The following is a 24,855-nucleotide window of genomic DNA, read 5'->3' on the forward strand; positions in this document are numbered from 1 at the left end:
TTTCAAGTGCTGCCAACTTGGCGGAAAGTTAAAGGCATTTTGAATTTTATAACAGTTTTATTGAAATTGCGATTTAACATTTGTTTTAATCGTACCAAAAATATGTATTTATATAAATATATGTATATATATATGGGCATAAATAGATGTATTACGTAAGCATGCTATAAAAATGTAATATATTATAATTAAAATGAATTCAAATGTTTCAGAATTGTAAACTTACTCGGGCATTAAATCTGGCTGTGTTTCATTGTGTTCATTATTATTGTGAGCTTCTGTTGGATCTTTGGTGCTAGACTCCAACTGAGCTTGGGGCTTTCGAAACGCATTTGCCATTAGCAGAATATTCCTAGCGATACGCTGTTCATCTATACGCCTTTGCGCCGTATGCGTTCGCTTATCCGCATTCTCTGACATACGCTGCTCGAGCGGTAAGATCGCTGCAGCCAAGATGGGTTCCGGATTTGTCCAGATCTCGGTGCCGGGCGTTTCTTTGCCAGTTGTTGGTGAGAATGCAGGTCGTGCGGGTATTAACGGTGAACGCACACAAACACTAAGAAACAAAACTTATTTATTTTTCGACTTATTTAACAATTAGTCACACTATAAATTCGTTTCAAAAACTTGATTTGTCAATGCAAATAGCAACAAAAATTGAAATTTCTTAATGTGTATTTGTTGGTATTTTTGCCGATTATACGATCAACTCGGCCCCAGGCTTGACACTCGCTGGCTCATTGTCCTCGCTCGGTTTTAATCTAGAACGAATTAAAAAGGAGACAGGAGACAGCAATGAGCCCAAGTGTCGCGCCCTCGATTTGATTACTAGCGTGTTGGTAGCTGCTACTCACTTGTTCACTTCCTCCAATTTTTTGAGCAAACGTTCGTTCTCTCGGCACACAATCTCCTGATCCCTGAGTATCGTTTCGCGTACCGTAAACAAATGATTATTCTCCTGCCGTAGAGATTCATTTTCGGCCATATAGAGTTTAACCAGCTCGGCCAGCTCGGTGCCATCGAGTTCGGGTAAACGCTCTAGATCCACTTTGGGCACAGCTATGCCGCCATCGCCAGTGTTAACCCGCTCCAATTGCTGCTCGATTAGGTTGCCAGCGAGGCCGTCAATCGGGGCTGACTGATGGTGCAGATTCAGGGCCGCCTTCAGATGTTCATTCTCCATTTGCAACGCGTGCACGTCCCGCTTCAGACTGAGTATGAGCGCCTCTCGCGGATCCATCATGATGACGGGCTTGGTCCGGATGCGCTTTGCACGGGATGCATAGCGCAGGGTATTCAGCGTCTCGGCATGATTATAATGTGCTGGCGAAACGCAGGCGATCATCAGCGTTACACCGTTCCCTGCCAGACTGTCAGCCAGCAACTTGGTCAACTGACTATCCCTGTAGGGAATGTGGCCTGATCTCTTCTTGTTATCACTCAGCGATGAGATGCAATAGCCCAGAACCATTAAGCTCTTGTTGATGTTATTTGCCTCCTCCAGCGTTTTGCCCTCGCTCATCGTCTTCTTGGTCAACTCGCTGCCAGCCAAATCCACAAAATTAATCTTGCCATGTTTGGAGAGAAAGACGCCGCCATCGGTTTGCTGATCCGATAATATGTGTACTGTTAGTATCGTATGCGAACGGGATGAATGATCATTCATCGCATGCGAGCCCACAGCACGATTTCGCATGCCTGCAAAATGTTAAACAAAATTCATTTCTACTGCTGTCTGAATAAAATGTATGTCTCAAGAGCGCCCATTAAAGCTCAACTCCACTTACCCTCCTCCAGGACAGCCAACAAATCGTCCAGTTCCTCACAGTCAACGGTAAATAGATTCTCCACAAAGAAACCGCCCGATTTCTTGGACCAACGTACGGCGAGCGGCTTGCGTGCACTTCCCGGATTAAGCAAATCGATTACCTGTTCATATAAAATGCATTTCAATTTCGAAAACCAATAATGAAATTAAGGCACCCCTTGGACTCCTTGGACTTGATCAAACAAATCATCTAAAATGCCATGCAAACTGCAGCTAAAATTCACGCAATGCGACAATTTACAGCGAGCATGCATGAGTGGGCAAAGGGATGAGGAAGGGGTTGTAAAGTGGTCATTAAATAGAGGTCAATGCAATGCATGCCAGAGTTAATTGTATGAGCAAATACTATTTGCCAAAGGTCGGAAGCAATCAGTTATATTGCAAAACAATTTTAATTAAACATTAGATCAATCGGAACCGCCTTACGTAGATATCAGATGATAAAAGAGCTATTCGAGTCGAGGTTGTGGTATGCTTAAAACTGAACCGGTGTCGTTGGAAAGGTCAGTCTGTTGATATCAGTTGATATGTGATGTGGTGTAATTATTTGAAGATTATTATTATGATATACTTGTTAATCACTCACCCGTTCATTGTAAATCTCCATAAAAGAAGCCTTGAGCACATAGTTAACATCCTTGCGATTCTTAATCAACTGGAAGAGATACAAAAACGAGCGGAAGATCAAACCATGACCCGGATCCTTTGGATTCGGCTTGCCCATAAACTGCAAAGATAACCATCAATAAATCACACCAATATATCTTTTAACTTATATCAAGTGAACTCCGCTCACCAAATCCGGCGGGCCGGTCAATGTATGCGTTTTGCCGGAACCCGTTTGTCCATAGCAAAAGGCTGTGCAGCTGAACCCCTCTATGCCCATCTCAATGATGCGCTTTATGCCCGAGTAGTCCAGTATATCCTCCTGAGTGGCACCCGGCTCAAAGACCACATTATAGGTAAAAACTCGTACACTGTCGCGATTATGCGAACGCTTCGCACCCGTGTCACTGCCCTCGATCTGACAGAAAGAGAGAGAGGAATATACTCAATATATATGTGGAAAGTAAACAATTTAGTTTTCGGGTCTTACGATGACTTGTCCATTGCCAGGAAACTGTAAAGTTGCTCCATGCCTGTCACGTTTCTCCTTGTCATTCAGTGGACGGACTCGGACCACTACGTTGATATTATCCTCGGGCGTGGAGGGCTCTTCGCTGCCCGTGCCCGTTGACTTGGAGGCCACAACTTCCAAGGTATCCGCACTGCCAATTCTGAGTAAGGCAAATGAATAACTCATTTATGTAAATATTAAGTGGAAATTAAGCGAAAAGCGAAATGAACCCCTGCGAGCATTTAATATGTTAATTGAATCGATAAATGGATGAACATCCTAGAAATTGGATACATAAGTAAGGAGACTGTTAAGACTCTTAGTTTGAAAAGGTAATTGTGCTCTAGAAACACCTAGTTATATAAGTTGTATCTTTTGCTTTGTTTCACAGCCAACAGATGTGAAAAGCCACGTCCTCAACTATTTCATCACAATATATACGCAACGTGTTTAATTAATCACTGGTCTCTTGGACTTGTCAAGGTCAGTTGGTATGTGGTATTTTGTGGTCGTTAATTCAATTTGTTTTAACTAAATGGAATCTCCGTGCTCAAGCGCACCAACGAAATTTTGTTATTGTTATGAATTTTATTTTTTTTTTGATTTGTTATGGTCAACAATGCTAAAGTGTTTGTTCCAATTCCCTTGAACTTGATGACGTTCCTCTGATTGAGGGGCCCTATAAATAGCCCAAGGTTAAGGGTGGACGCAGCCTAAACTCTTGTTTTTGTATTGTTTTTTCTTGGAGTGGGATTTCCTTCGCTGGCTTAATTAGTTTTTTGGTGGTACGAGTAAAAAGTTCCTGGCGTTGTTTCATATGATTAACAAGAAATATTTTCAATGGAATTTTGGAGCTTTTGGTATTTCCATAATTTGTGTGAATTGAAATTTGAATTGTAAACAAGTCGATTGCTGTGAATAGCACCGAAGAGCTCAATTTAATTTCGTTCGTGTGTGTGCTATTCCATTCAATTATTAATCCAATCCAATCGAAAGGCCTAAATAAATCAACAAATAGTTTAATTGAACAACGCAGCGTATACGTGATATGGACATTTTTTCATCCTTAATTCATTATCCATTAGCGTTGACATTTGACATATCCAAGTAATTGGAATGTTAAAAACTAATGCATTAATGATCAAAAACTTGACTCTCTAACCATACTAAAGAAAAAGACCAAAAGTATGAAGCATGTGTGTAAATATATTAATCAGGCACAGAACTTTTGATCTACGCCTCAGTTTGTGTGCACTTCGTCAATATTTTAGACGAGGCAAACGTGACAGCAGCAATTAGCATGAACACAAACAGAGCTGGTTTACTTTTACCCCAAGTAGTTTTTGGGCTAATAAGTCAACCAATCGAAAGTTCAATCAACTTTCATCCACTTCAAATGGATGCTAAATACTTAATAAGCCAACGTATTTCTAGTCGACTTTCGTCTAATGGTTGTCTTCTTTATTCAAATAAAAGGTATAATCTTTATTTATAAATATTGATTTCTTAATGGCCTCAAATAATTGATAGCTATTCATTATCCTTTTTAATAGGGATACAAGTTTGCTGTCAAAATATATATTTTATCTTATTTTTTTCTATAAAAATCGATTTTAGAGTTTAATAATTATGAATTAAAAAGTGTATAAAGTTATATACAATCAAAAAGCTAATAATGAATAAATAATAAATGCATAATAATAATATAAATAGAGAAGATATATATCTGCATAAATATCAGTTACTTTCATTACAAGACAACACTAGATCATTAAGATGATGTACTTAAGATCTCAATAGGAGTAATAATAATTGTACTACTTTTGTAGGCCATAATACTGTTGATTTTTTGTTTAGTCACAACGCACCAAGCTCAATTTGTTGAGCATTATTGATAATAAAGTAGAACTGACTAATTTATTGGGTGCTCTACATATGAGGTGTTTACAGGCAAACATCAGCACGTGTCTTGTACTTGAACATATTGACACCAATAGCATTTGTTACTTTAATTGATCAGTTATATAGCATATATACATAGCGTACATATGTTCATGTAGTGCGCCCATTTAGTTTTTATTAGGGGCTTCATAATTATTAGATAATAAGTATTCAAATACGCTTTTATTAATGTCCGTGTCGATAGTTACTTGATTGATTATATATATATATATATATGTATATATTTTTATTATGCACATGTGACACAATAGAAAACAATTAATTTTCCCCTGGCTTAATATTCAGTGTGGACTTGTGCGCAGTTTACATTTTTCTAAAATACCACAGACCAGACATTCATATATCTTTATCTATATCTAATATGGATTTTTTTTGTCATGCACAACACGGTGGTTAGGTCATTGTTATTATTCAATGAAGCAACAGGGACATGTTCCGTTTTCAAATATAATCAAAGTTGACATTTCATCGCCTAAACTTTAGCAACACACGATATGGTTATTAGCAGACGTTGTAGCTATATAGATACTATACGGAAGCAAACGCGCCAATAAAAGTGAGAGTTACACTTTATTGTTGCTGTTTTTTTTTTTCTCTTTTTTATTTGTTCTGTCTCGTTGGCTGAATTGGTATTCGTTATATTTTATTTGTTGTGCAAACAATGCAACAATGAAAACAACAATTTCAACAAAATAAACATTAACTGGCCATACAATATTTATATGGCACGAAATCTCGACTAGACACATACACTTAAATCACATGACAAATACTAAAGTTAAGGTACATGCTATCGACTGAGTCAATGTCCCTATTGGGCATTTATAATTCATTATTGGATTCTTTTGTTGTCATAAAACACTTTTGGCAGGTCAATGCTATAAAATGTTCTGTGATAATGACTTGAGAAAGGTGCGAAATCGAACCTAATATGTAGCAATTAAGTTTGGAAATTGAGATTAGATTTTATTTATGAAATTAAATTTCTAGGCACTACAAGCGAAAGAAAAAGCTTTGAACTAAATTCGGAATACATTTTGATAATGTTTAAGAGACAATCGAATGACGTTCTGATAATTAATAGACATCAGGAAGCAGGAAGTTAGTATTAATCATTTAAATTACCTCTTGGCACAAGTTCCATCAATTAACCAATTGTTCGACATAAGCTTAACTACAACCCAACTTAATCCAAAGAACCGACAGGTCCTTAACCTTAAGTGCGACTGACTATACTATTTAATAGACCATATAGTATATGGCTGGTTTCTCAACTACTATCAGTATACAAACAGTAACAACGCCTATCAAAACAGCTCTAATGGCAAATAAAAATATGTCACTTTCGCTCTCGATGCGGGTCAGGCAGGACTCAGAGGACTCGTCGGCTTCAATATGCTGGGTAATTACAAAATCGATTTATGTCGTGCTTGCTCAACCCCCATTAGAGAATTCCACAAATTGTTTAAATATAAAACTTGACCAATTGAGGGTACTACTGTCTGTCCCACCATCCATCCGCCTTTCCGTCTCTCCGTCTGTCTGTCTATCTGTCCATTTGATTGGCCGTCTTTTGACTTATTGTGCGTGGTCATTATGGCTTGTGCCTTGTGGGTATTGCTATGATTCTAGGGTTCTCGTTTTTTTTTTTTAATGACACCTCATCAAGGGTTGGAAGCCCCTAGTCACGTTATTAAGTAGTATTGTAGTTTTATTATTCAGTTCAGCAGGCAAATGGATTGCTGCGTAGATATATAAGAACTACTAATAACTTGCATAGTTAGTCATTTTAATAGTCTTATTAATATTTCAAACAGCTTAGCACCGTTTCTCACGACTAATCAAAGTAAAAGTAATGTTGACCTTTAAAATATATCAGTTTTATTTAAAAAAAAAATTATAGCAGGCTGTGCTTAAATGATCGTTTTTAATAGTGAAATTAGACTGATGGTGTTTAAATTGCTTCAACGGTAGTGAAAATCAACAAAATGAAAATCGTGTAATATTTCAAGACAGAACCAAAAGAAAAATAACTCCATATAAGGTATGACTATACTTCCATTTTATTTATATTTGATTTATTTTGATTAATAACACTAAGATATCCGCTGCACAATATACGGTTAGGCTTGAGTATTAGGGAAATAAACTTTCCCAAAAAGAAATTTAAACAAAATCAGCTGAAAGGGAATTTAAAACGCAATTTTCGGATAACATATTAAAGAAGTTCCAGTTTGCGCAGTGCCTCCAAAGGAAAATCTTTGTGGAAGTTTAAAAATGCATTCATTTCATTTATATTTGGGCTCTGCAGAATTGTAGCGTTTCATAATATCCAGTTAAGAACTTTTTCTCTAGGTAATCTTCACTGTATTGAGGGTCAAGAAATATTTTCGAGCTATTGATTACGGTGGGAAGCATCGCAGTTTTATAGTTTATTCTTATGCCCGGACACTTACTCATTTTCACGGGAACGCAGAAAGTACGGCGTATTGCGTGAGCTGCCTCCAGTGCCACCGCCGCTGCTGCCACTGCCCCCACCCTTTTGCGGACTAAAACGCCGCATGCCATTGGTCAAGCTGCGCGAACGCGGCATCCTCGATCCACTGCTGCTGCCCGAGATCTGACGACGCGGTTCCGTTGGTGTTGTTGCCTTGTTGCCGCCCGTTGTTCGTCTGCCACGTCCAGCTGCTGCACCTGCTGCAGCTGGTGCTCTGCCACGTGCCGTGACGCTATCGGCGCTACTGCCACCGCTATTGCTTAGATGTGGCACGCTCGAGGCGCGTCGCACCATTTTGCCGAATAATTTCTAATCACAAGTCTCAATATTGTCACAGTATATTCTTTAGCCCTCTTCTGCCACATGGCACACACGCACATAGACACACACACCCACACACACACACACACACTTAGTCAGAGGGGCCAGTCGAGTCCCGGGCACCGCGTTATAATAAATTCAAAAATAAATTTATCCGCAAGGAGCAGAAGGATCGAACCGCGCGCAACGTCAACTCAACACGAACTGAGCGACTCAAGTTCAGCAGTAACTTTATATATATATATATATATTTATATATTTGTACAGGGTACCCAATCAGATTTATGGTAATTTTGTACTCACGCACACCACGCCATGGAAATTGCCCACTGGTCGTCGCTTCGCTTTACCGTTACTCACCTGTAATTTGCGTGTGTGTGTGTGTTGTGGTTGTTGCTTCCCTAGTCGTCACTCGTTACTTCGTCACTCGTTACTTTTATCTCCCGCCTTCGGCTTTGCAATTAAATCAACGCGTTGTTTTTGGTAAACAAAGTCCAACACCTCCTCCCCCATTGGTTTGTGGTGGTTGTCCTTTTTGCTACTGCCTACTGCTGCTGCCGTTTCTTTTTCCTGGTCTATGATGACCCCACTCTGACCCTGGCCAGTGTGTGTGTGTGTGTATGTGTATTGTGTTGCATACGTTCGTGCTTCCATCAACATTAATAATATTGTCGTGCCTTATTTGCATTCACTCCAGCATAATCATAATAAATGTGGATTATGCATTTTAGATACATATTTTTTGAATACTTCCTTTAAGGGTATAGAGCCCAAGTGCAGTGAACGATTGCCAGTTTCATGTTAGAATTCGTTTAATTTTAACTGCTTTTCACTTTAAAAGTATTTCTCGAACTTTATCATTCCGCGGAATTAAAAATCGGTTAATTATATATGTATGTGTAGTATATATATACATATATATATATAAATTGCATATAAGTCGCCTCTCAGCTCATACTTAATTTATAATATTGAAGAAAATCTCCCACAGCCAAATAAGAACAATTAAAATTGAATGTGGTTCACTTACTGAATGTTTATTTTTCGCATCTCGACTGAAATTCGAATTTGACGTTAGATTTTTTGTTGTTGTTTTTTTTTACACATATATATAGCTAACGATAGTCATTAAAGTTTATCATAAACATCATCATAACTACTGATGCTGGGGTTGAGAATTAAATCTAAACGTTTAGATATAGATCTTGCATGAGCTAACTAATTACATATATATATATATGTACGTATATGTATGTATATATATATATATATATAGAGTAGTACCCATAATTTCGAATGGGTTTCATGCACGAATTTCTCACATATTTACAATATATATATATTCCATTAGATTACAAATATACGAATATACATTCATGTGTAATGTGTATTATGATAATAGATATATTTAAAATTAACTTAGTTTATGCCGTAGCCAAGTCGTCTTTGAGCCTGGACTTCATATATTCATAATCATATATTTGTATATATGTATATATATAGATATATGTATTACTCCACACATATTCTAACTTCTCACTTAGCTTAATTTAAATGTAATTAACTTTTCATTGTTTATTTTTTTTTTATAGATTTCATTTTTTTAATCCAAAGTTGTGAAAACAACGAACATTTTTTTAATATTTTTTTTTAAACATTTAATAAGCGTAATCCATTCTGTAGTGGGTGTTGTTGTTGTTTTTTGTTGTTTTTTGTTTTTTTTTGTTATGGTTTAATATTTAGGATAAGTCGATAAGTAAATCTAAAACACTTCACTTGGCCTTCAGTTGGCCGGGATAGAGTCCCTCCGAGTATTTGGGCCGGCACTCGGCACAGAACCATTTGCCCTGCGGCGCAACCATAATTCCAACGCATTCGAAGTGAAACCACTCGATGAGACAGTTCTGACCATCGCAAGCAATCATCTCGGACACCTCGTCGTAGGGACAGCGACAATAGCAGTATACCGATTCACCTTCACGCGCCAGCCGAGCACCCGCCGGTGGCCTGATCGGATATCGAATATTGTTCGCCTTAAAGTATTGCAACGTTGCAAAATCCGGATTGGGCAGCAGCGCTGGCGGAATGGGTTGATTGAAGGCAGTCGTTGCTGGCGGCGGCGGTGGTGGTGGCGTTGGCAACGGTACGATTGGGGCTGCTTGCAACACAGTCGGCATGGATGATGACGATTGTGGTTGTGTAGGCGGTGCCCGCGTTGCTGTCGGCGTTGCCAGCAAACTTGTCACATTTATTTCGGCATCATCATCGGAGCTGCTATCGCTGCTGTCGCTGTTAATGGCGCTCGCAGCGGGCAACAAAGCGGGTCGTATTTTCAGTGTGGGTATCGGTGGCAATGGTAGCGGTGTCGGCTGTTGCTTCGCCAGCACCATTGCTGGTGTTCCTTGCTGCTTGACACGTTTCGCTGCACGTCGACCACCAACAGATCCAGCGCTGAGCGGTGTGCGTTTGGTCCGCTTCCGTCCACTGCCATTGCTGTGCTGATGCGACGAGTTGTGATGAGGCGTCTGCTGATGCGGCGTCTGCTGTTGCTGCTGCTGCTGGTGATGATGATGATGATGATGATGGTCGGCGGCAGCAACATTGTGATTATTGCTGCTGCGATTGCGCTGCTGCTTTGGCGGCGTCGGCAGATCCTCCTTGGCCCAGGTGAGTTGTGGCGGCGGCTGTGGCTTGATTAACTGCATGCCAACCTGCAACGGTGGCGCCAGCACCGCACTCATATTTTCATCCTCGCTGGTATAGCCATAGAATTTGTTGGGGCGTCGTGTGCGCTTGGAGCGCTTCAGTTGACCATCGGCATCGGAACAGCTGCTGCCCTCGCTCATCCGCGGCTGCCAGCTGGGTCGATGTGTGATCGGTGTCATGGCCGAGGATTCGACCAGCAGTTGATGATGCAGTTGCTGCTGCTGTTGCTGTTGCAGCTGTTGTTGTTGCTGCAGCTGTTGTTGCTGCTGCTGCAGCTGTTGTTGTTGCTGCAGCAGTTGCGGCGTTGATGCAGCAGCCATTTCCATTTGGGGCAGCAACAGTTGGGTCATCAACTTGGCCTGGCTCGTCGACGTGGATCTGCAGGTGGATTTACGTTCACGTTTCTTCTTCTTGTTCTTGCTGACACGTTCACGCCGATCCTTATCCGCAAAGGCGGCCGCCTCCTCCGGCAGCGATGGCGTCGACGGCCGACTATTCTCCACAATCAGATAATTGTTGCCGGCACCCGGATACTGTTGGTGGCTTGAATGCTCCGCCGCCAGACGCTTCTCGGCCAATTCCATGGCCTTTTTCTGGGGATCGGCATCGTAAAATTCCTCATCCGTATCGGAGACAGCCGTATCGAAATCAGATTCATTGTACAATGGCGCTTGGGGCGTGGGCGTTACTGGGCGTGGCTCTACTGTCTCACTGACAGCCGTCACATTTACATATTCCTCGCTGTTGTTGTTGTTGCTATTGTTGTTGCTGTTGGACTCGGAGATGCGATCGTTGCCCTTCTTCTGGGCGGGTGATTCATTGTCCGAGTCATCGTCGCTGGAGCTGCTGCCGCTGGAACTGCAACTGCAATTCGAGCCACACGAACAACTGGAGCTATCGGAATCCGAATTGGAACTGGAGCTGCTGGAGCTATCGCTGTCGCTGGAAGCGGCAGTGCCTCGCTTGTTCGCCTTCGCTGCTTTCCCATGTGACGATAGCTTGCGGGGCGAGGGCGGTGGCGTTGGCGGCGGCGTACGTTGCATTTTACAATAATCATGATCGGAGATGATCACATGCAACTTGACCGGACGCAACTGCTCCTCATTAGGCTCAATTTCAATGGGCGTTTCGACTTCCATTTTTGCAATAGCCGGCTGATGTTGCAGCAGATTCTTCCATATGTCGGGCACTTCTTGTGGCTCCACATTTGCCATCTCCTTCTCCGTTTCCTCCTCGTCGTCGTGCTCCTTGTTCTCCTGTTCTAGCTTGGGCTTGTGCTCCTCCTCGTTTTCTGTTTTCGTCGGTGGCTGCAGTTGCTCCAGCTCCATTTTGGGCAGCTCTGCATCTAGCGACTCCTGCTTTGGCTGCTCCTTTGCCAGCTCTTCGCTGTCACTCTCCGAGGCTGGGGAGAGCATTACCCGCGGCATATCCAGATCATCGACAGAGGCGCGCATGGGCAGTGTCGTTGCCTGCTGGTTGTCCTGCTGTGTGCCCGTGCTTCGTGGCGCATCCGAATCGCTGTCATCGCTGCTATCTGATTCGGAGAGATTAGGCGCAATGAGATTTAGATCCTCCAGCGATGCCTTGTTGCGCTTGTTCTTCTTGCGTCGCTTGCGAGCCGTCGGCTGCTGCTGCTGCTGTTCCATTTGCTCTGCCGGCTGTGGCTGTGTTTTATCTTTAGCGGCATCCACTTGATGCTGCTCCACTGCCTCCGGCTTGGGTGAGGATAGCTCGGTTTTAAGCTGCGCCAATTGCTCATCCGGCTGCAGCTCGGAAGATGTGCGTCGCGAGTTGTGCGTCTCCTGCTGTTGCTGCAGCTGCTGCTCCTCCTCATGCTTTAGCGTTGGCTGTTGCTCGTCGAATTCCCTAACTGAAGTCGTTGCTGCCTCTTCGATGACATGCTGAGCGGCATGCTTGAGAAGCAGCTTGCGCGAGACAAACTTCTCGTCGCACTGCTCCTCATTGCAAGCATAACGAAAATCACCCAGATGCTGACGCTTATGCACCTCCAGATAGATGGCCTTGCTGAACGTGAACTGGCAATGCTCGCAAACGAATTGCGCCGGTGGCACACAGAAATGATAGACGTGACGCCAGCGTTTCTGCATGCAACGCTTGCAGCTGGCACTCTCAGTGCCATGCTTCCAGAACAGATGCTTGGAGATGTCCTGTTTGTTGCGATACGAGATGCCGCAACGATAGCACAGATGCAACAACTTATGCTTCCACACATGCGCCGACAGCTTGGCCTGTGTGTGGCAATCCTCCAGGCAGATATCACACGCCTGATGCTGTTTCCGCAGGTGGACCATCAGACGGAAGGCGCTCGGCAACGGTGCCCTATCGCACAAGCAGCAACGGAATTGCAACTCGAACGGATTTAAGGTGGCGACACCTGGGCAAATGTGACACAGCAGATCGCTGAAGCTATAGAAATTCAAGCCGCACATCGCACACGTAATATTCGCTTTGATGTGCAGTCGCCGATTGTGGGTGTAGAGCTCTTTGTGGGTGGCGGTCACATAACGACATGAAAAACACTCGTACAACCGCTCATTGAAGGGCTGAGTAAACCGCCCGCCGTCCACACTGCAACAGCTGACCGCATTCATGTAGTGGCCGCCATCCTCGAAGGCTGGCAAATAACTCTTCAGACGCATCACAATGGTCTCTGCATGCAACTCCTCGGCGGTGATGCTATCCACGGTCGCCGTGAAACGATGCATGGCAATCAGATGCAGCACCAGTTGGCGGGCATTGACAGCGATGCGTCGCGCATGATTGCAATACAAGCAGTAAGGATAAACAGCTTTCAGGCAGAGTCGTACAAAGTCAACCATTTCGAATTTGTCCAACGGTCGATCGAGTTGCAGATCGAGCGTTAAAGTATCCTCGCCGGCCACCTCAATGCCATCGGCGGGTGGTGTTGCAGGTGTTTCCATTTGAGGGGGTTGCTGTTGCTCCTGTTGCTCCTTATCCTCCACCTCCTCCTCCTGCTCCTCATCGGGTGTCTGCTGCTGCTGTTGCTCCTGCTGCTGCTGCTCATTTAGACTATCATCCAAATCCATGCACTCGCTGCCCAGCGTATCGCGTCGCTGCAGTGCTGCAGTTGGGGATGCAATTGACTCATCCTCCTGTTTCTGTTCCCGTTCCCTTGGCACATGCGTCTCATCTTCGTCGTCGGTGATGTGGTGGTGATTGTTGTGTGGAGATGCGGGCGGCGTCAATGACCAGCGACGTCGCTGCTGCTTGACTTCAGCATCGGGTAAACGCTGCTGCTCCGCTGCCTGTTGTTGTTGCTCCAGTTGCTGCTGTTGCTGCAGCTGCTCCAGTTGCTGTTGCTGCTGCTGCTCCAGTTGCTGCAGCTGTTCCAGTTGCTGTAGCTGCTGCTGCTGCTGCAACTGCTCCAGCTGCTGTTGTTCCTGCAGTTGCTGTTGTTGCTGCAGTTGCTGTTGTTGCTGCAGCTGCTGTTGTTGCTGCAGCTGCTGTTGTTGCTGCAGCTGCTGTTGTTGCTGCAGCTGCTGTTGTTGCTGCAGCTGCTGTTGTTGCTGCAGCTGCTGTTGTTGCTGCAGCTGCCTTTTGGCCACCATTATGGCCATGGTGCGCTCAATGTCCAGTTTAGTGCGCTCAAATTCGGCCAACACCTGCGGCAACTTTGACGCCGGCGAATCTTCATCGTCCACATCTTCCGGTGAAATATGGGCGGGCATGTGCGTTGCCTCCAAAAACGTTGATGCCGTTTCGGTAGCCGTTTCCGTATCATCCGATTGCGATGAGAAGCGTTCTTGCTGCTGCTGCAGCTGCACTGCATCCACTGTGAGCAGTGTTGCAGTGTCTTCTCCTCCTCCTGCTGCTGCAACTGTTGCTGTTGTCGTTGGCAACTCATCGTTTTCATCGTCCTCGGTGTCCGTGCTACTGAGCGCTGCATCCACTGATTTTTGAAACTCTTTGGGCACACGCAACATTATCTTGGGCACGACCAGTCGTGGGGGCACCTCTTCCTCTCGTGGCGCATCTTCAATTGGTGCTGGAACTGTATTAAATTGATTAGTTGTTGTGACTCTTTACTAGAGTAGCCCATCACAAAGGCGTACAAAATTCCTTAAATCTATCTAAATTATCAGTCATCATTAAAAAAAAAAAGCATATATCATAAAGCAATCAATCAATCAGTAAGTTAGTCAGTCCATCATTCACTCAATCATTGCCTTGTAAGTCAAACTATCACTGCTTATTTTGCATAATTTTCACTGACTGACTGCGTAAATGACGAATCAGTCAATCGCTCAATCAATCAATCAGTGAAATCTAAATGAAATGCGTCAGCTGAAACACTACACAGACGACTGCTAGGGCAAGTCACCTGTCTATATTTGTGTATATATAAATATATACATAAAGATAACAACACACTGATAATAATAACGTCACTCGCAATCGTAGCAATAAATATACAATGAAATCGGTTTTTTTTTTTGGATTTTTTAATGGGCACATTTAGCACAACAAGAGAATCCCACTTACTGTTATTCTCCGACAACATCGCTGGTTGCTGTTGCTGCTGTTGAGTTAGGTCCTGCTCCATTGGCACGGCAGAGTTGCCCGAGTCCGGCAACTGTTGCTGTTGTTGCTGCAGCTTCTCCAGCAGCTGCTTGCTCTTGGCAGGTCTTCGCTTTCGTTTCGCTGCTGTTGTCTTTTTGCGATTGGAACTGTTGTTGCTGTTGGCAACATTGTTGCTATTGCTGCCATTTCTGCAACCATTGGCATGGCTGCCCTTGAGGCCGCACAGCGTGCACGGCTGCATTAGTTCGGCACAATCGTGCTCCTCGAACTGGGCGCCAAGCTCGAAACTCGTCTGACAAGTGCAGCAGACTAAATAACGGGCTCGATCCTCCAGCGCCTGCAGCATTTTCCACTCCTCCACTTTGGCAAAGTGGCGCTGGTCCATATCATGCTTGTTCTCCAGATGCAGCGATAGCTTCTCCACGCTAGCAAATACATGCGAACAATAGAAGCAGATATAGCGCTGATGCACGTCGCGCATGTGCAGAAAAAACTGCCAACATTGATAGACAGTGTCGCAGCGTACGCAACGAAAGAAACGTTCCTTTTGTACAGCTGGAGTTGGAGTTGGAGCATCTGTTGTTGCAGCAGCTGTTGCATCTGTTGTTGTTGCTGCTACTGCTGCATCTGTTGTTGCAGCTGCTGTTGCATCTGTTGTTGCAGCTGCTGTTGCATCTGTTGTTGCAGCTGCTGTTGCATCTATGGTTGCTGCTGCTGCTATCGCATCTATTGTAGCTGCTGTTGCTGGTGTTGTTGCCTCTGTTGCTGTTACTTTACACACTTCGTGATGCGCATTTAGCTGCTGGAAATTATCAAAGCTTTGCGCATTGCACTTGTAGCAACTTAGAGTCTGTGCAACGTCGCTGCTATTTGGCACTGGCGCTTGTAGTCGCTGTAACAGCAGCGATGATTGTTGATCATGTTGCTCCTGCTCCGGGCACTGCTTTTTATTGTTGTTGCTGTTGCTATCGCTGTTGTTACCCTCGCTGCCGTTGCTGCCGCTGCGCCTGCGCTTTGATGCAAGCAACAATTGCCATTCCTCCACCAGCTGCTGCTCCAGCTGCTGCTTGTTGTTCTGCTCGCTATCTGGATGATCAATGACCAGCTGCTGTGATGTGGAGCTAACTGTGCTGCTGCTGCTGCTACTGCGGCTACTTCTTCGACTTGAGTTTGTTGTCCGCTGCTGCTGTTGCTCCTCCTCCTTTGCTATCACAGACAATTGCAATGCCTCCGCATCTTGCTGCTCCGGCTCCTGCTGCTCCTCACTGTCCAATTCTTCCAATGCGGCATGTGCACCATTTATTTTCACTGGTTGCGTTGTTGCTTTAATATCAACCAAATTATCACTTGGTTCAGTTGCTGCATCCATTTTGCAATGATCATCATCATCGTCATCATTTTGTTTCCTTTCCTCCTCCACCTCCGAATCGGACTCAATCTTAATGGTCTCCACTGGTGTTCGACGCTCAATTTTTGGCATTTGATTATCGCTGCCCGGCGAGGAGGATTCCTCATCAGCTGGTATGCTGGCGGGCGAAAGATCATTGACCTTATAAACTGGAGATGTAGTTACTGATGTTGTTGCTTCCGCTTCTGCTTCTTCTTCTACTGGTGCTTCTTCTGCTGCTTCCGCTTCTGCTTCTTCTTCTACTGGTGCTTCTTCTGCTGCTGCTGTTTCTCCTTCTTCTTCTGCTCCTGCTACAGGTGGTGTTCTCTCAGTTTCCTTAGCAGCAGATTCATCGTCATCGATTTCGTAGATGGGTGTTGAAGCATTCTCCAAATCGGCTCCTCGCGAATGTTCTTCGCTTTTGATATCTTGCGAGATGTTTAACGCAGATGATGATGTTGACACTGCTGCTGCTGCTGACGAAGATGATGATGCTGATGATGATGATGATGATAAAGACAATGCTCGTTCTCGTCTCGGCAACACACTTATCGTAGGTGAAACATTTTCCTCATCCTGTGATAAACTCTCACCATCGACTCGAAGCACAGGCGACGAAGTTTCTTCTTTAAATTTATGCTGCTCATCTTCATTGGTTTTAATCACTGGCGAGGCTAAAGCGTCTTCAGCTTGGTTACTCGTTTCAATTTGTAATCCTTCTGTTAAATATGATTCCTCGTCCTGAGCAGCACTTTCCTCATTGATTTTCATGGAAGGTGAGCTGCTTGATGCCTCACCATTTTTGACTTCATCTACTGGAGACGATTCCTTACCAGGTGAGGGGGATTCATCAGCATCAGCATCATCAGCATCAGCATCATCATCATCAATGTTAATCGTAGGAAACGGACTCGTCTCTTTTATTCCATCAGTTTCTTGCAACGAACTTTCCGCTTTTTTGATATACATAGCAGATTTCGAGCATGTTGCTGAAGCCGACTCTTTTCCAGGCGAAGCGGGATCGTCATCCTCCTTATAATGATCAATTTTAATCGCAGGTAAAGGATACTTCTCTTCGATTTTAATGTGAATTGCTGATTTTTGGCCAATATGCGATGTGGACGGCACCTCATCAGCAACTGTGGCGGATTCATTTTCATCCTCGAACTCTGTTCTCACAGCACTTTTATCAGCCGGCAATAACCTGTTAGCAGCTAAAGCAGTTGCATCAGCAATGATCTCTTTATCCGCTAAGATTTTCCTTTTGCCATTTTCTAACGTCTGATTCTGATTCTTGTTTTCCAATACATTGTTCAAAATCAGCAGATCTACCGCAGATTTGCTGCTGCTGCTGTTGTTGTTGTTAGAGGAGGAATCTTCAAAGTCATCCTCCTCGCTGAGTGCCGGCGTTGTTTCCGTATTGCCCGCATGGGGCTCAATGTTAGGCGTACTCTTTGTTTGTTGTTGCTGTTTTTGTTCCAGTGTTTTTATCATCTTTTTGCATTTATGCGCTGCCATGACAACAATAACAGAGAGTAAAACACAACAAGCGTTACAATTGTACTATCGATAAATGCTGTTAATCGATTAATTTGCATTACCTTTGCATGCCGTACACCGACTTTGTGTTTGTGTTGTTTATCGTTATTCTCCTCTTTGGAGCTGCTGCTACTGCTGCTGCTGAAAAAATACATAATACATTATTTAAGTTGGTCATTCCGGAGCTGGGCGATAAAAAGAGCAAACAGGAAATGACAACAGCAAAACATAAGGGAAACAACAAAAAATTCAAATTCTTTGAATTCATTTTTGCCAGCCCTGGAGCCGAACGAAGTGCGCACGCAAAGAAAGCACCGATAATTTAAAATACCAAAATAAATTGCGCAAAAAAGTCTGATGCGGAGGCGCAGGCGGAAACGATGGGTAAACCGAAAAAGCAAAAGCAAAACTTTTGTCTATAAATAAATTAGCAAAACTTACTTTAAATTGTATGGTGGAAAATTAATATACATGCAATCGCAATGGGATTTTGTTGTTTTTCTTTTCTGCGAATAATTATGCACGCGTCTCTCTTACCTGCTCGCACGGGCGGACACGCAGCACAATATTTACGCGCGCAAAACAGAGAGAGCGTGAGAGAGAGGAGTGAAACACAACCGACGGCACGGACGCTCGCTGCACAACTGAGCGAGACACTGGCAATGGAGCGCCCAGCGGAGCGGCGGCCGCGCGTTTTTTTCTATTTTTTTTTTTTGTTTTTTGTCGTTTTTCTTTTGTGAACAAGAACAACACCCCTCGTCCCCGTCCCGTAAATGGTTGGATGGATGGATTGGCCAGACGTTTGTGGCAGCAGCGCTTATACAATTTTTTGTTTTATTTTCTAATATTTTTGCGCATTTTGCTGCGTCATTAGTGGGACCAAAATTTCACAACAATGCGTATTTATTACGAAGCGCAATTGAAATATGTTGCGCTGAATTTAAGGAGAAAAAATATTTTTTTTTTGCACGTCTCACATTGCGCTTTGCATTTTTTTTCGCTGCTTAGTAGGGATTTGTGTATGCTTGATTGTTGCTCACGTTTTGCTTAATTCTAGGGCTTGGGCCATTGGCAATATTCGGCACGCACTTTCAGTATTGTATATGGCTGGTATATTTATTATTATTGTTGCTTAAATAACGCGTTTGGAGCAAAATTTTAGCAATTTTATCGACGTTCGCAGCCATTGAACACGCGCAGTAGCCTAGCGATGTACAAGGCATCGATAACAGCTGCGATGACTGTCCAAAAAAATCAACGCTGGAAGCGTCTACAAGCAACGCTGGTGCACGAGTTTTTACAGTTCAGTGGTACTAACAATTTGACAGCTCTTTCCGTTTCCTTTTTCGCGTGCGCCGTCATCATGAGAGCCAAGGGATTGGTTAGTATTCATTAAAAAAATAAACAAAAACTAACGCAAATTGTGCTAAAAATGTGCAACTCAAAGGCAGACAAAGCGGCAAACAAGTGCAATTGATAGAATACGAGGAAATGGCGTGCAACTGTGAGAATATCACCAAAAACCCAAACTGACAGCAGCCGAGTGGATAAAAATGCGACTGGCTTTGGAGTAGTTAAATTAAAGCAGTTACAACTTCAATAAGAAGTTTCACCTTAATGACAGCATGTTTAAAGTGTGACTAGCTTTTGTTAAGCATTATTAAGCTTAAATTACACTTGTAGACATTTAATGCACAGCTATTAACCTAACCTATAAACAACAACAACAAGCTGGAAATAGTGAATTAATATATTTATTTTAAAATTGCAGTTGAAGGAATACGAGGTCGTTGGTCGCAAGCTGCCCAGCGAGAAGGAGCCACAGACGCCTCTGTACAAGATGCGCATCTTTGCACCCGATAATATTGTGGCCAAATCTCGCTTCTGGTACTTTTTGCGCCAGCTGAAGAAGTTCAAGAAGACGACCGGCGAAATTGTGTCCCTTAAGCAGGTGTACGAAACATCGCCAATTAAGATCAAGAACTTTGGCATCTGGTTGCGTTACGATTCGCGTTCGGGCACCCACAACATGTACAGGGAGTACAGGGATCTGACCGTTGGCGGTGCCGTCACACAGTGCTACCGGGACATGGGCGCTCGTCATCGTGCCCGTGCCCATTCCATTCAGATCATCAAGGTGGAATCGATTGCCGCTGCGAAGACACGTCGTGTGCACGTCAAGCAGTTCCACGATTCGACCATCAAGTTCCCGTTGGTGCAGCGCGTCCACCACAAGGGTAACAGGAAACTGTTCTCGTACAGAAAGCCAAGGACATACTTCCAGTAAGGAGTAGGAGGATCACAAAATAATCCTCTTCGTTGTGGAATTAACGCACTGCGTGCGTTTTGTGGTTTTCAAATTCTTTCTTAAGTGATTCTTTCAATAAAATGAGTACGTTGAAGAGTAAATGCATTCATTTTCAATTAATTAATATTTAATAGGCTGTTGAATTATTATAAATTGTAATTTACAAATATTATTTAAGAAAAGTTTTGGCAATTTTTTGGGAGCAAATTGCAAAAAGGTTTGACTGCAAATTGTAAAATTAATTTGTTTTTTTTTTTTTAGCTCCATAAATAATTTATATCTTGTATTTATCAGAAAGATTTGTAGAAAGGTAAAAACAGCGTAGGCAGTCAAATTATGTTTGAAAATTAATTGTAGAAAGGTTTGACGTTGAAGTGAAAATACGGAATAACTATAATATAGGGTAACAGCATTTAAAAACATTAAATTAACTTATTGCCAGCATTCGCACTCAAAATAGTTAAATTGAGCAAGAAACATATGTTTTTATGTGTGACCATTTACATTGTCGAAAATACCAAAACTGTTAGTTAACACTCACTGTTAACTCACAGGCTAGCAAGCTGATTGCATAGTAAGTAACGTAGCTGTTGCAATAAACGGTCACACTTTGGTGCAATCAATAAACTTTTATTTTCGCAGCTGCGTTTTTGGTGTTTTGGTTTCTTTTGTTGAACTGCAGCTGAGCAAATTACATCATTGCATAGTTCAGAGCCCAGAGACAAAAGAACCAACACACATGACACAATGGCGACCGATCGTCGATTAGAATACGAAAGCGAACGATATGCGACGTTCCTCGAGTGGCCCACAAATGCACCCGTCCAAGTCGGAGATCTGGTGAAGAACGGTTTCTTTGCCACGGGCAATTGGCTGGAAGCGGAATGCAATTGGTGTCACATACGCATCGATCACTGGGAGTATGGGGATCAGGTCGGCGAACGACATCGTCGCGCCTCACCCATCTGCTCCATGGTGCTGGCGCCAGGCCACTGTGGCAATGTCCCCATGGTGCCAGCTACTGGTCAACAGCAGCAGCAGCAGCAGTCGAGTGACTGCGAGGGCAATTGCGTTGTCGATGGCGGCACAGCAGCAACAGCAGCTCAGCAGGGACAGACAACAACACCGGATCTGCTCATCGAAGCGAATCGCCTGGAAACGTTCAAGGATTGGCCAGTTCGTATATAGAGTTTATGACGGAGATGGAAACGCTTCATGCTCATTCCGCATCCAACTCAACTCAACTTTATTTGGCAGAAAGTTTCACTAAACTCGTATCCCTCTTGCAGAATCCAAATATAACGCCACAGGATTTGGCCAAGGCTGGCTTCTACTATCTGAATCAGTCGGATCATGTGAGATGCGTGTGGTGCAACGGCGTTATTGCCAAGTGGGAGAAGAACGACAATGCCTTCGAGGAGCATCGACGCTTCTTTCCCAATTGTCCGCGCGTCCAAATAGGTCCACTCATCCAGTTCGCCGGCAGTGATCTTGAGGAGCTGGGCATACAGCCCACATCGTTGCCACATCGACCCAAGTACTCGTGCATGGAGTCGCGATTGCGAACGTTTCGCGATTGGCCCATCGTGGACATACAGCCGGCGGAGCCGTTGGCTCAGGCAGGTCTTTACTACCAGAAGATCGATGATCAGGTGCGTTGCTTCCATTGCAACATCGGGCTGCGCTCCTGGCAGAAAGAGGATGAGCCGTGGCACGAGCACGCCAAATGGTCGCCTAAATGCCAATTTGTATTGCTCGCCAAGGGACCGAATTTTGTGCGACAAGTGCGTGAGATGGCAGCACTAACGCCAACCACAGCGGCAACAGCGCCACAGCTCCCGACGAGCATCGGCAGTGCCATGTGCACGGAGCCCGTTCGCCAGGCCTTGGTCCTCGGCATTGATGTGGGCGTGGTGCGTCAGACTATGGTCCGTAAGCTGTCCAATTCGGGTTGTCCCTTCGACACGCTGGATGATCTGCTGCATGCCATATTCGATGATGCTGGTGGCTCCAGTGCAGCACTGGAGGTCACCGAACCAACAACAACGGAACCAACTGCACCCCTTGAGGATTGCTCGGCGACGACAAGCAAAGCGGCCGCCTTGGAGACGACACCGGTGATACCAACACCAACGACAACACCCATTGTGGCTACAGCTCCGCCACTACCAACGGCCTTGGACAGCAGCTCGCTGCCAAATGGCAATCTGTCGCTGGAGGAGGAAAATCGTCTGCTGAAGGATGCACGCCTCTGCAAGGTCTGCCTCGACGAGGAGGTCGGCGTTGTTTTCCTGCCCTGCGGACACTTGGGTGAGTCTCTGGACACAACGCCATATTGAGCAATCTTTATTGATTATATTTTAATCCTTCGATGCAGCAACCTGTAATCAGTGCGCGCCCAGCGTTGCCAATTGTCCGATGTGCCGGGCGCCCATCAAAGGATTTGTGCGTACTTTTCTCTCTTGAAGCAACTGGGAGGCAACTGCTCCTCCTCCTTTATATATCTATATCTATATATATACTGTATGTTGATGGATCATAGCATAATTCCTATTGTCTACTTTGTACTTGGAACGCCGCAGCTCAAGTTAAGCGTTGGGCGGTGGGCGTGCGTCTCCATCAGCTGTTTATCGTTCACTAACTGATGGCGTACGCAATTCACAATGTTACTAACTTTTCTCTCAGTGTGTCTAAGCTTATTATGCGAGTTTTTTTATACATAAATCAAATCAACTGTTTACTGTTTAAAGAGTGAAAAAACTACAACAAAAAATACCCCTGCAATTGGAGGCAGAATTGAAAAATTAACTCAGAGATAATCTACAAATTGTTCAGTTTATTTTTTGAAAATTGTAAGTGCATGAATTGAACTGTGTTTTTGTGTTTTTTTGAAAATTCTAAGCGCATATAAAATATTTAAAATTTAAACTCAAATCACCTTTTTTTTGGAAATTATAATTAATTACAAAACATCTCTTTTAATTGAATCGAAAAGAATTTAATCAATGATTTTAACCAAGCAATTTTTATTGGTTCTTGTTATTCCTCGACAAATGAAAGAAAGATTTTAATCAAGAAATTTGCATAGCTCTTCTTATTCCCATACATCGACATTAATTAGCCATATTCCTGTTTTTAGCCTCGACATCAACAGCAAGGGTATTTTTTTGAATTCGGCTTTAGTCGAAGGCACAAAGCTGTCTATTTCTTGTTATTGATTGTGTTATTAGTATCCGCTGACTTATTGCAGCACACGAAACAAATTTAATTACAAATACAAATGCAAATAAATATATATATAAATGTTGAAAGTAGCCCGCATTATCAAATTGTAAACATCAATCGCTGATAAGCTCGGGGAATGTAATCCCAGTGGACAACAATTTACGCCGCATGATTGCCTTCTGACAAGGGTTGTTGGTGCACCTAATCAAATATTTGGAGAACTGACTGTGTTTAATCTTATTTCAAACGTAATTCATATTTTTTCAAATCATTTATCTTATATGTAAAAAAAAAAGATTCTTATTTCATTAAACTGCACGCTTCTTGAAGACTACAGAGGTGACCACGTTGCCTACTTTGCCGCCGAATTTGAATGTGGGCGTGGGTATTGTGCAGTGTCTTTCAAAGAGATGCTCAAAGCTCTGAAGCAGCTCGTCCTCCGTCCAGTTGCAGGATGTGATGATGAACCAGCTGTGCTCGTCGTGCAGCAATCGCGCAACGTTGTCCAGATAATTGGTTCGCATCTCCTTTGGATTATCTGGACACAGGCTGACCGCATCGTAGGTGCCCTTGTCGTGTACAATGTCAAAAGTACCCAAGGATTGTGGCTCCTTTTGCGTTAAATCCGCCAATTTGTAATCGATGTTGTGGGAATGATCCTGGGCAATGCCCCTGGCCAGTTCAATGGCCTTGGGTGAGTAATCGACGCCTGTTAGCTGGATGAATCCTTCGTTGGCCAAAGCAATCAGAAACATGCCATTGCCGCAACCCAAATCCAGAACACGTGCGGATTGTTTATGGAGTGTTTGCTGCTGCTTCAGCAGCCAGTCGACAATGCGTTGCTGGGAGTCCTCGTCAAACCAGATTTCGCCCACATCACCGTGACTTTTGTAGTTTTTGATTTCGCGTTCGTAGCTGGTTTCCCAGTAAGCCTTGGTGCCCAATTCCGAACCCTCCAATTCCATTTCTTTGATATTCCTATTCGATAAGTTTGTTGTACGAGCAACAGCTGACTTAACATTTTGTTGTTATGTTATTAGTCGATCGATTGGGTAATCGAATATTTAGAGAGACAGTCTCACTGACTTATTCAAAGCAGCATTTTCTATAAAATATGCTTAAATTTAACAATCTTTATGACAATTATTGGCTTTCATTATGTAAACTTGCATTCCGATTTACTACGCAAGAAACTAAACAGATTGGCGCCAATCTGTTAACTAACATAGTTTGTCGATAGCTAATAATTGCACTGCTTGCTTACAGTTTGGGGCGCACTGCTAGCGGTTCTAGTGTTATATTGGCTGTCATAATATGATTGTTATATTTGTTTGTTGAACTCGTCAGTTGGCTGCTTCCAGACGTGGAGCGAACGTGTCTCGCGCGTCTCGATCTTGAAATG

General features: G+C 43.6%; 6 protein-coding genes across 7 annotated transcripts; 2 read left to right on the top strand and 4 right to left on the bottom strand.

Moving 5' to 3' along the window:
* Positions 1-94: 94 nt before the first annotated feature.
* On the bottom strand, positions 95-7,881 carry LOC6559891 (kinesin-like protein KIF12). Its single transcript, XM_001985695.2, has 8 exons — positions 7,364-7,881; positions 2,925-3,105; positions 2,625-2,852; positions 2,415-2,555; positions 1,788-1,929; positions 855-1,698; positions 227-556; positions 95-164 (listed from the first exon to the last, which is right to left on the bottom strand). The coding sequence occupies exons 1-8, from the start codon at positions 7,696-7,698 to the stop codon at positions 152-154; spliced, it is 2,214 nt and encodes a 737-aa protein (XP_001985731.1). The 5' UTR covers positions 7,699-7,881; the 3' UTR covers positions 95-151.
* An 862-nt stretch (positions 7,882-8,743) lies between these two features.
* On the bottom strand, positions 8,744-16,616 carry LOC6560330. The gene is made up of 4 exons (XM_043215417.1): positions 15,695-16,616; positions 14,956-15,592; positions 13,959-14,464; positions 8,744-13,748 (listed from the first exon to the last, which is right to left on the bottom strand). The coding sequence occupies exons 1-4, from the start codon at positions 16,472-16,474 to the stop codon at positions 9,498-9,500; spliced, it is 6,174 nt and encodes a 2,057-aa protein (XP_043071352.1). The 5' UTR covers positions 16,475-16,616; the 3' UTR covers positions 8,744-9,497.
* A 76-nt stretch (positions 16,617-16,692) lies between these two features.
* Positions 16,693-17,875, bottom strand: LOC116805130 (transcription initiation factor TFIID subunit 11-like). Its single transcript, XM_032735553.1, has 2 exons — positions 16,975-17,875; positions 16,693-16,799 (listed from the first exon to the last, which is right to left on the bottom strand). The coding sequence occupies exons 1-2, from the start codon at positions 17,873-17,875 to the stop codon at positions 16,693-16,695; spliced, it is 1,008 nt and encodes a 335-aa protein (XP_032591444.1).
* A 1,356-nt stretch (positions 17,876-19,231) lies between these two features.
* Positions 19,232-20,329, top strand: LOC6560035 (60S ribosomal protein L18a). 2 transcript variants are annotated; one of them, XM_001985697.2, is made up of 2 exons: positions 19,232-19,301; positions 19,692-20,329. In XM_001985697.2, the coding sequence occupies exons 1-2, from the start codon at positions 19,284-19,286 to the stop codon at positions 20,205-20,207; spliced, it is 534 nt and encodes a 177-aa protein (XP_001985733.1). In that variant the 5' UTR covers positions 19,232-19,283; the 3' UTR covers positions 20,208-20,329. The 2 variants fall into 2 exon arrangements, with proteins under 2 accessions (XP_001985733.1, XP_032591214.1); XM_032735323.1 differs by lacking the exon at positions 19,232-19,301 and adding an exon at positions 19,531-19,554.
* A 491-nt stretch (positions 20,330-20,820) lies between these two features.
* On the top strand, positions 20,821-23,534 carry LOC6560519 (death-associated inhibitor of apoptosis 2). The gene is made up of 3 exons (XM_032735311.1): positions 20,821-21,404; positions 21,518-22,538; positions 22,606-23,534. The coding sequence occupies exons 1-3, from the start codon at positions 20,976-20,978 to the stop codon at positions 22,692-22,694; spliced, it is 1,539 nt and encodes a 512-aa protein (XP_032591202.1). The 5' UTR covers positions 20,821-20,975; the 3' UTR covers positions 22,695-23,534.
* On the bottom strand, positions 23,205-24,845 carry LOC6560520 (EEF1A lysine methyltransferase 2). Its single transcript, XM_001985699.3, has one exon. The coding sequence runs from the start codon at positions 24,416-24,418 to the stop codon at positions 23,762-23,764; it is 657 nt and encodes a 218-aa protein (XP_001985735.1). The 5' UTR covers positions 24,419-24,845; the 3' UTR covers positions 23,205-23,761.
* Positions 24,846-24,855: the final 10 nt, after the last annotated feature.

Source organism: Drosophila grimshawi, unplaced genomic scaffold, assembly GCF_018153295.1.
Source record: "Drosophila grimshawi isolate 15287-2541.00 unplaced genomic scaffold, ASM1815329v1 contig_1367, whole genome shotgun sequence".
NCBI lineage: Eukaryota > Metazoa > Arthropoda > Insecta > Diptera > Drosophilidae > Drosophila > Drosophila grimshawi.